The 11,421-nt window shown below is 36.3% G+C and overlaps 1 protein-coding gene across 1 annotated transcript; it reads right to left on the minus strand.

The window, feature by feature from the left end:
* Window positions 1-423: 423 nt before the first annotated feature.
* Window positions 424-1,359, minus strand: LOC112856879 (olfactory receptor 2G3-like). The gene is given in 1 exon segment (XM_025920178.2): window positions 424-1,359. A coding segment is annotated over 1 exon segment (936 nt).
* Window positions 1,360-11,421: the final 10,062 nt, after the last annotated feature.

An 11,421-nucleotide genomic window follows, 5' to 3' on the forward strand; every position in this document is an offset into this window, starting at 1 on the left:
GACAGCATGGAGCCTGCTTGGGATTCTCTCTCTCTCTCCCTCTCTCTACCTCTTCCTCGCTCACTCACACATATTCTCTCTCAAAACAAATAAGCATTAAGAGAAAGAAAGCTATTTGAAAAGATGGTGTTACTTACCCTCCTACAGATATGCAGACTCATTCTTTCCACTGAGAACAAGACATTTAGGAAGTGTTAAAAAGGAGTAGCATTGCTGTACTTGAGATTTCAGAACAGAGCACTTTCTAATTGGAAGAGTTTCTCCAGACATCAGGCTGGTTGATGTTGACAGATGGGAACTCTTTCCTTGGAGCTCATGGACACTCATTTGGAAACAGACCTGCCAGTATTTACTGAGTTGTGCATGGGGTTGGCCCAGGAGACAGGCAGAGACTATCTGGCTTTTTTATGACATCTATCCTTCTTAGGATTTTACCTCACTCTGAGGTTGTAGAATCCTTTTCCACACTCTCTTCACATCCTTGTTTCTCTGACTGTAGATGAGTGGGTTGAGCAGTGGGGTGATAACACAGTAGAAGAAGGACATGAACTTGGCCTGGGTGCTATTTTCAGGGGGTTGGATGTACATGCAGATGGCTGGTCCAACGTACATGATGACAACCACCAAGTGGGAGCTGCATGTGATGAGTGCCTTGTACCTTTTGTCAGCTGAAGGTAACTTCAACACAGCCTTGACAATTAATGTGTAGGAGATTAGCACAAGCAGAGGAGACATCAGTGCAAAAGGGATGGCTCCAATGGCCAGAGACAGCTCATTAGCAGTGGTATCACCATAGGCCAGCTTGATCAGAACAGGTACTTCACAGAAGAAGTGGTCAAGTGTGTGGTGACTGCAGTGGTGGAGCTGGAGAGTAAGCGTAGTTTGGAGTATTGAATTTGCCAGGCCACTGGACCAGGCAGCAGTTGCCAGTTGCACACACACCCAGGGCCTCCTGATAAGAGTGTACCAGAGGGGCTAACAGATAGCCACATAGCGATCAAAAGCCATTACTGCCAGCAGAGCACATTCAGTGCATCCTGTCCAGTGGAAGATGTAGGCCTGGGTGATGCAGCCCCAAGAAGGAATTGTCTTCTCTGGTCCCCAGAGGTTCGCCAGCAGCTGGGGCACAATGGCGCAGGTGATACAAATGTCCAGTACAGAGAGATTGCCCGGGAAGAAATACATGGGGATCTGGACTCTGGGCTCCACCGTGGAAAGAAAGATGATGGAGCTGTTCCCTATCAGGGTGAGGATGTAAGAGACCAGGACCACTCTAAAGAGGGGCATTTCTAGCCATGGATAATCTGAGAAGCCCAACAACACAATAGTTCTAGGGAAACTCACATTTTCTCCTTCCATGGAACCCACCTTATGTATGGATAGAAGGAGAGAGACACAGTTTAGAGATTAAGCATGACTTTTATGTTTCAATAAACATCTTGAAACCTTCAACTATGTTGGTGGGATAATCTTCATAATTGTTATGAGAACTTCTCAAAAGATTGGGCTGATTCTATTTAAATACTGCCTTCACAGCTGCTACTAAAGTAGGATTAGATTTGGAATATCTTGGATATGGTGAGAAGCTCTTCATTGAGCTCAGTCAACCCAAGTCTTTATGACATACTTCTCTCAGGTCATAGAAGTGGAATGCAATCTTTTGAATCCTTTAAATCCTTTTGAAGTATTCAAAAAAAAATTAACAGAAGCACTATATGATTTATTTTTTCAGCCCACTTAGGTTAACTTTCTTTCTCCTCAACTCTGTTGTTGTATGGTGTAGTGGTTAAGTGCAGTGAGTGCTGAAGTTGAGTCTCAATCACTTGTGGACTTGGTCAAGTCACTTAACCTCTCCACATTTTAGTTTCCTTATTTAAAAAGTGAGAATAAAAATAGTCCTTAACTTAACTTATATGGTTATTTAAATATCTTAAAATAATTTTTATATAACTAAGTTCTGTCTATATCTATCATCTATCTATCTATCTATCTATCTATCTATCTATCTATCATCTATCTATTATCTATCTAATCATCTGTTAACTATCTATCATCTATCTATATCTATCTATCTATCTATCTATCTATCATCTATCTATCTAATCTATCATCTATTTATCATCTATTTATAACCTCTCTATAATGTATATCCATTCATCATCTATGTATATATCTACCATTATCTATCAACCCAATATCTATCTATCATCTCTAACATCATCATCATCATCATCATCATCATCAAACTTATTTATCACATGATAAGGTCTATATAAGTGTTAGGTACTGTTATCTATATTTAGTCTACAATTATGTCTATACTTACTCTCCTTCCTTCTCTCTTCCTTTCTCTTCTCTCTCCTCTCTTTTCCCTTGTCCTCTCTTAGTCTCTCTCTCATTCTGTGGGTGTAGGTCTGTCTGTCTGTCTCTCCTTTCCTGCATCCTTGTTTCTCTCTCCTAGCTCCTTCATAAAACACAGTGCTATCATGTCATCAAGAATGGGTATTTCAATCCTTTGAAAGTGGCACATTTCTCTCAGAAAATTTTTAAAGGAATTACTACATAATGTTTCCTTTCAGTCCAGTTAAGTTAAGGATACTTGGATGCTTGGATAGACAGGATAGAAGTTGGAGGGCTATCACAGCTATGTAACAGTGTAGACTCTTTCTTTGGGAAAGAGGCCATCAACAGGTAGTTTGTTTTGCGTAACTTGGCTCCCTTTGTTTTTCATCTAGCTCTTGTCTTCCTAGTTTTCACTAGTTTTATTTTCCTCTTATTCTGTCATCTTTTTCTCCCTTGTTTCATCTTTTCCTTCTTTTTTTTATCTCATCTTTAAATTTTTCCTCTGTGTTCCCCCAGATTCTTTCTAAATGGTGTCATCTCTTTTCTGTAGACTATGAATTTTCAAAATGCATAATTTCATTTCCCTCTCAAATCCCTACCTCTTATAGGAGATTTTTTTCTGGAATGTTCCACCAATATCTTAAACTTAGCATTTTCCAAACTCAGCTCACCAATACTCAGTTTTGAGGTTAGCTTTTCCCCTCAATTCCTTTATCATGCCCATGCTATCATGATTGTTTTACCCTTCAGCAATTTGTAGCTATTCCCCAAATAGGCCACACAGGAAGTTACAGTGTACTGCAGTTTAAAAAGCCCAAGTGCCACATTACTCCAATACATTCCTCTCACAAATATGTTTGTACTTCCACACTATCTGATTTTTAAATGCCCCTTCTACTTTTAGTTATTTTTCTTAAAAATATTTTTTTTAGTGTTTATTTATTTTTGAGAGAGAGAGAGAGAGAGACAGAGAGAGAGAGAGAGAGAGGGAACAGGGGAGGATCAGAGAGAGAAGGAGACACAGAATCCAAAGCAGGCTCCAAGCTGAGCTGCCAGCACAGAACCCAATGCGGGGCTTGAACCCACGAGCGGCGAGATCACGACCTGAGCCAAAGTCGGATGCTTAACCCACAGAGCCACCCAGGAGCCCCTATTTTTAAAAAGTGAACTTATTAATTATAACTATTGAGAATTTCTTTGCTTCTCACACTTCTGTGGAGAATAAGATTTTTTTTATTTTGGATCTTGATCAAGACAATGTCTTAAAGTAGCTTTTATCTTCCTTGCTTAGAAGTATCAAAGATTGCCTGAACAAAAAGCAATTCTCCATAAACAGAGCAGATAACTTTTTACAATCATGGTCAATATATCTATTTGACAATCATGCTACTATCATAGTGGTACTTTAGTTTTCCATGAGAAAATTAGCCTGATGCAAATGCAACCAGCAAATTAACTTTTTCTAAATACTACATTTTCATCTTTATTATTGTGTCTTTCTCCCTTCTCCCCTCCTTATTCTTTCTTTTAACCTTTTCTTCTCAGCTTTGTTTTGTTTTTGTTTGTTTGTTTTGGTTTTTTGCCTTTTACTATAGAATTCTCAGTTTGGCTACACAGCAACTATTTTCATAAGCTTCAAAATTTGAAGGACATTTCATTCCACAAAAGAGGAATACACATAAACTGGGCTTAACGAAACAAATACCATGAAGGTGAACAAAAACTTTAATGAAGACTGGAAAATGAAATATGAGTTAAGGTTTTAGAAAATTCTAAAAGTTATAGAATTATTTCTATTTATTCTTGAAATGAAAATAGACAAGGGTATAATGGAATCATTGTCACATACAATCAGTCTAATTTGGAAAAAAAATGAGTTCCAGTAGGGACTATTTCAGCACCATATTGTCAAGCAGCTAAGAATGAATACCTTACATTTTGGCGTATGTTTAATTCTTTAAATTCATAGATATTATAGCACAATATATCGAATTAACTTGCAAATGTTCTCAATTGTCGACATTTCTTGAAGATTAGAAAAAGTACCACCAGATCAGAGGGGCAAATGTAATGCCAGGTTTCTGAGGAAGAGAGCACAATCCTGGGATTGAATATTAATTGTGATGATAAACCCTGGAAATACCTGAAAAAAATCATTCTGTTCATTTAAAAAACACTTTTTTTGGTAAGCATTTTAAGAAAGTGTGATCAGTAATAGCAAATGTACGTTAATTTTTTTTTAAAAAAATATTTATTTGTGTGTGTGTGTGTGTGTGTGTGTGAGAGAGAGAGAGAAAGAGAGAGAGAAGGGGGGAGGGGCAGGGAGAGAGAGGGGGATGGAGGATCTGAAGCAGGCTCTGGGCTGACAGCAGAGAGGCCAAGGCAGGGCTCAAAGTCACAAATGGTGAGATCACGACCTGAGCCAAAGTTGGACACTTAGTCAACTGAGCCACCCATGCACCCCAAATGTGGGTTAATTTAATAAAATATGAAAAAAAATAACATGTTCAGGAAATGGGGTTTTGGATGTTGTTTGGGTGATGAGCACAGTGTTTTTAACTGTAGTAAATCTTTCTGAATCCATATTCTGCCAGCCACTATTTGGGCAGAATGAGTAACTGAATGAACGGAGGACTTTGCAAGAGGAGCATTAGCACTTTGAGCTTCAGCCTTCTTGCATGAAAATGCAAAAAAAAAAAAATAATGTTCACATTTCAGGGTTTGCATAAGATCAAATGCCCTAAAAGTATGTATGGAAATAGAAGGTATACTGAAATAAATGATTTATCCATTCTCAAAATTATTATTTTACTAAATGATAATAACCAAACAAAAAGCAAATACACAACAGTACACAAGAAACTGTATGGGAAGAGCAGAAGCTCGTTGTCATGGTTCAAGTCCTGCTTGCCATATTTTAACAACCATAGAGCTGTCTACAATTTAGCTTTCATTTCCTCATCTCCAGACTGAGGACTATCACACTTAATTTACACACTATTTTCACACAATAAATTGGTGCTAAATAAATGGTGAACATAAGTAATAAATGTAAAAGAAATTGAGGCACGGGGAGATTATGAAACCTGCAGGAAAAACTGGAGGTGCTACAGGATAAAGCCAGAGTTTACACTTGGGGCCCAGATGCCTGACACATTCACTCCTCTGCCTCACACACAGAAAGAATGCAAACCTATAGTGATGCAAAACTGGCAGGGATACCTAATCCAACTTATCTCAATAGGCAAGAATAGGACTCTGAATAAATATAGCACTTAAATAGGATTCTGCTTAAAAATTCAATGTCACCATTATAGGATAGGGGGAACTTGATTGGAAAATGTCACACATGAAAAAATTCTGAGGGCCCTTAATGATATGCTTACAATGAAGTAAACAATGGAGAAATTATGAGGACACCTATTGAGTTGGCCTCATGGATATATGATCCAGATTATAAAAATCTAAAGGCACATGCCTTCTGTGCTGCCAAACCACATCTATTTTGTGGTTGTTTACTAAGGCAGCATTTTAAAATTGGATCATTGATGCCCTGGGGTATTTGAGAAGGAGGCTGAATTGGAGTCTACAATGTGCTATAGAAAAATATATTTGAAGGATTTCCTATTATCAGAACAGATACTGTTACATAGGATACGATTCTTCCTTAAGTGGGTTCTCACTTGAAAGAGAAGGAAATATACACTGAATTTTTTTCAGGAGGAAAACTATATCAACTATGGGAAAGTTAGAGAATGGTTAAATTTGGATAGATAAAAGGAACTTAAAAAAACTGTTTCTCCATACAACACCATTGGAAGTAATTTTGTTGGTTCAGAAATTTTTGAGAATGTCACAAAAAGAAGAATTTGTCATGAAATTCAAGAATGACTTAAAATGATCCATGGAATCCCCTTGTGGCCATAATGTGAGACTTCTTATTTATAACTGAGATTGTTATATTCAGCCTAATCCATCCTTCATGCTATTCTCCAAGTAATATTCCTTGAGTAATATTATCCTTGAGTAAGAGAAAATGCAATACTGATTTTTTCCCCCTCTCCATTGCTTCAATCCTCAGAAACCCTTCAAATACCAGTGTGTGGCACCCAGTACTATCTCTTTTCTGGCCAGATGTTATCATATCCATTCTCTCTCACCAACCTCACACTCTATCATGTTTGAAAAGCACATGCTCCATCTTCTGTTCTTTTGCACATGCTAGTTTCTTTTTCTCCTACATTAACCTGCTGAAGTTCTATTTACCCTTTACAGCCTGGATCAAGCATCATTTCCTGAATGAAATATCCCATGATCTCCTCTTCTTTGTGGTCCATATTCAAGCTCCTATTCTTCTGCCATTGCAGGAACTCGCTGGCCTCTCCTTCTGCCCTCTGAACATTTTAGAAGCCTGATCTACTTCCTTACTTACTTCCTCAGGGCCTAGGCTAGTTTTGTTCTGTAGCAGGTATTTAATAAATGTATAAAGGGATAGCTAGATTCTGCAATTACTCAGAATGAAATGCCTGCTTCCATAATGCCAGTTTCATTTCATTTTCAACTATAGCTCCACATAAATGCTTATGTTAGGCTGATCTTGTTTACTTATTTAAAACTTGCTTGTAGTCACAGGTGCCTAAATTCTCTGGTAAATGATGTGTCTTTCACCTGTCATAGTAATGTCTTTCTATTTACTTTCTCAGATTCTACTCAATATTCTAGATTTGGTTCAAATTTTATTTTTTCCTAAGACATTTGTCTCTGTCATCATGTAAGATATGAAGTGACAGAAGTTTTATATCCTGTGCTCTTAATGTTTTCTGTATAATGTCTTGTGCAATGTTTGATACCTACTAAAGGCTCAATATGTGGATAGTTATTTTTCTCTGTCTTTCCTCTTGTCTTTTCCTTTGTCATGGACTTCTTGAAATATATGCTTTTTTGAGTCTTAACATATTCCTGGCTCTGCAAATTACTGTGGTAATGGCGATAAGGGGACCATAATTAGGTATGAGTGTACTATCGTCCTAATACTATTATTTGGAGTACTATGTGTTCCTTCTTATTACCAAGAATAGCCCACTCTCATTGGGTGAGTGAGATAACCTCCTTTCTAATCACAACCTGAAGAGAAATGGGTGCTAATGGAAATGCTCAAACATAACCTGGTCTCTCCCACCCATTTTACTCATTTTACCATGAGGTTGAAGAAGGAAAAGGTGTAGAAAGGGAAGGAGCTGGCTTGGATGATGACACCTGGGTTGGAAAGAGACAGATTCTCTTCAGAAAGTCTGGCATTCAACAGAGAGAGGCATAGGATCAATCTCAATTCAACCACAAGGGAGAACTTGTTGGCACTGGAGGGAGCCTCCAGTGATTTATTCTCTTGGATCCTCTGAGATTTCACTATGTCATATAGGTAATTAGTTCAATGGTTGAGTTTGTACAAAGGAATATTCCAGAGGGATTTCTGCTCCTTCTAATTTATTATCTTCAGAATATCTTCACCCTGCAGAATATGTCCCAGTAAGCTGAAGGAAAGACCATGAAACAATAAAATTGTCCTAGAACAGGATTGAAATAAAGCCTCTGGCCATATAAGATTGTTTTCCTGGTCTCCTTATCAAAGGTGTGCAGAGGGAAAGACTGATGTCTATCATAGTGGAACTTTTTGTTATAAAATTACATGCCAATAGATATATATTAAACATAAACTCATCACTTCTGTAGAAAATTAAATAGCTCTTTAGATAAATATTTATATTTTCTTGCCATATGGGAACATTATGGCATCTTATGACATACTGTATTTTAGTAGTGTTTTTCTTGAAATATTCTTTTCTTCTATACTATAAAACTATGTTTTCATTCCATTCTTCCATGTTGCTGTCATCATCACCCTTCAGAGAGCTTCAGAGAAGGTTACTGGCTTTCCTTTTGAACACCTTACTTATTACAAAGACTTTCCACACTCTGGAAGGCTGGCCATGAGCTGATGCAAGCCCAGCTTGGGGAGAGGATTGTCACAAATTTTTGTAGTTGGATCTTAGCCCACATTTAAGAATTATTCACCAATATCCTTCTATATTCACCTTATTTCATTGAAAAAGTTTTTATTTATTTTTAAGTTTATTTATTTATTTTGAGAGAGAGAGAGTGCAAGTGGGTGAGGGGAAGGGAGGGAGAGAGAGAGAGAGAGAGAGAGAGAGAGAGAGAGACCCAAGCAGGCTCCACAGAGTCATTGCAGAGTTCAATGTGGGGCTCAAACTCACAAACTATGAGATCATGACCTGAGCTGAGATCAAGAGTCAGAAGCATAGCTGACTGAGCCACCCAAGTTGCTCTCTACAGCATCTTTCTATTATTCTCTGGATCATATTCAGGTGGTTGGTTGTAGGGTACAGACAACCTAGATTTTTATAAAATCTGGGTTCCTATCAGAATGTCAGTTATGACAGTTTTGGCAAGAGGAAATGAGACAAATAGGATTTGCAAACAGACTGTTTGGTGTGAAGAGAACAAAAGGAAGCTGTTAATTGAAAAAATCATCTTGATAATAAAGTCAGAAACCTTTTAACAAAAAAGTAAATTCTTTATTTTTTTCAACAGTCTGCTGGATTTGCAATTACCTTTAAATAAGAACTTTCTTAGTGTTAATATTAAGCTTTTGTAGTATCAGAAATTCTCTGTATCCTTAAAATATTAATATCCCTTGAAGGCAGTATTTTCACATTTTAGAAGTATGTAAGCTTGCTTCCAGAATTATTGAAGTACAAATACATTTCTGCTGTGTTGTAGGTTTCATATTGTACACATGCATTATTTTATTTAGATTTTTAAAATCATCAGAGGATAGAATATTTTGCCCTATTTTATTTTTGTTTGTTTATTTGTTTATTTTATTGTAGTAAGAAATTTAACATGAGAACTATCCTCTAAAAAATTTTAGTGCCCAGTACAGTACTGTATATTAATGTACAGCAGATCTCTAGAACTTACTTATCTTGCATAACTAAAACATTATACCAACTGTACAGGAATTCACTATTCTCCCTTCTCCGGCCCCTGACAACACCATTTACTCTCTGTTTCTATGAGTGATCTTTTTTTTTAAAATGTAAGCTCTATGGCTAACGTGGGGCTTGAGCTCACGACCTTGAAATCAAGAGTATGACTTATCATGTTAAATAGCTCATATAAATGTCCTTCTATGACTGGCTTATTTCATTTAGTATGATGTCTTCTCAGTTCATTCATGTTATCATATATGGCAAAATTTCTTCTTTTTAAAATCCAAATAATATTCCATTTTATGTATATATCACATATAAAAAATCCATTCATATATTGATGGACATTTAGATTGTTTTTATATCTTGGTTATTGTGAATAATAATGTTATGAACATGGGTGTACAAATATTTGTTCAAGACCTGCTTTTACTACTTTTGTGTTTATGCCCATAAGGGAATTGGATGGTAATAGATCCAATGATCTAGATCATATGGTAATTCAATTTTTAATTGTTTAAAGAAACTGTCATTTGGTTTTCCATACTGACACTATTTTATATTTGAAACAATAATTTTATAAAAGTTTAATTTCAGGGGTGCCTGGGTGGCTCAGTCAGTTAAACGTCCCACTTCAGTTCTGATCATGATTTCATGGTTTGTGGGTTCAAGCCCAGCATCGGGCTTTGAACTGACAGTGAGGAGCCTGCTTGGGATCCTCTCTCTCTCTTTCTCTCTCTGCCCTTCACTCACTTGCACTGTTTCTTAAATTAATAAACTTTAAAAAAAAGTTTCATTTTCATATTGTACACCTGAAACTAATATTATGCTGTATGTTAATCAGCTGTAATTTAAATAAAAACTTAAAAAAATGTTTAGAAAGGTAGTAAGGAAAAAAAATGTTTCAACTTCTCTACATCACTTACCTTTTTTGTTTTTGTTTTTGTTTTCAACAGTTGCCAGCCTAACAGGAGTGAGGTGATATCTCACTGTAGTTTTGATTTTAATTTCTCTGATGATTAGTAATGTTGAGTATTTTCTCACATACCTGTTGACCATTTAGAAGATTTTTTTGGATGTCCATCGACTAATGAATGAATAAGGAAGATGTGTATATACACATTGGAATATTACCTAGCCATCAAAAACAATGTAAGCTTGCCATTTGCAATGATTTGGATGGAGCTAGAATGTATTATGTTAAGTGAAATAAGTCAGTCAGAGAAAGACAAATACCATATGATTTCACTCATCTCTGTAATTTAACTAAAAAAACTGGTGAACGTATGGGAAGGTGAAAAAATATATAGAGAGAGAAGGAAACAAACCATATGAGACTATTAAAGACAGAGAACAAAATACGGTTGATGAAGGGAGGTGGGGGGATGGACCAGATAGGTGACGAGTATTAAGGAGGGCACTCGTTGTGATGAACACTAGGTGTTGTATGTAGGTGATGAATCACTGAATTCTACTCCTGAAACCAACTCTGCACTGTATGTTAACTAACTAGGATTTAAGTAAAAAATTGAAAAGGAAAAAAAAATGTTTTCTTTGGAGAAATGTCTACTTAAGTTCTTTGCCCACATTTCAGTTCATTTATTTTTAAATTAGGTAATTGAGTTGTAGCTATTTTTTATATATTTTGGATGCTAATCCCTAATCATATGCATATTATTTATAAATATTTTCTCCAACTCCATAGGTTACCTATTCAGTTTATCATTTCTTTGTTGTACAGAAGATTTTTTAGTTTGATTTAGTGCCCTGTTTATTTAATTTTTGTTACTTGTGCTTTCAGTGTCATAGCCAATAAATCACTGCCTAAATTGCGAAGTTTTTCCCTAGGACTTTCAAAATTTCAGGCCTTATATTTAAATTTTTAATCAATTTTAATCCTTTTGGCATTGGTATTTATGTGCAGTTTAAGAAAAATATCCAATTTCATTATTTTGCATGTGGATATCTCGTTTTCTCAGCACACCTTGTTGAAGAAACTAATCTTTTCACCATTGTGGAATCTTGGCAACCATGTCAAGAATCAGCTGATCATATATGTGTGGAATTT

This window comes from Puma concolor, chromosome A1 (assembly GCF_028749965.1).
Source record: "Puma concolor isolate L17-30 chromosome A1, mPumCon1.1.hap2, whole genome shotgun sequence".
Lineage (NCBI taxonomy): Eukaryota > Metazoa > Chordata > Mammalia > Carnivora > Felidae > Puma > Puma concolor.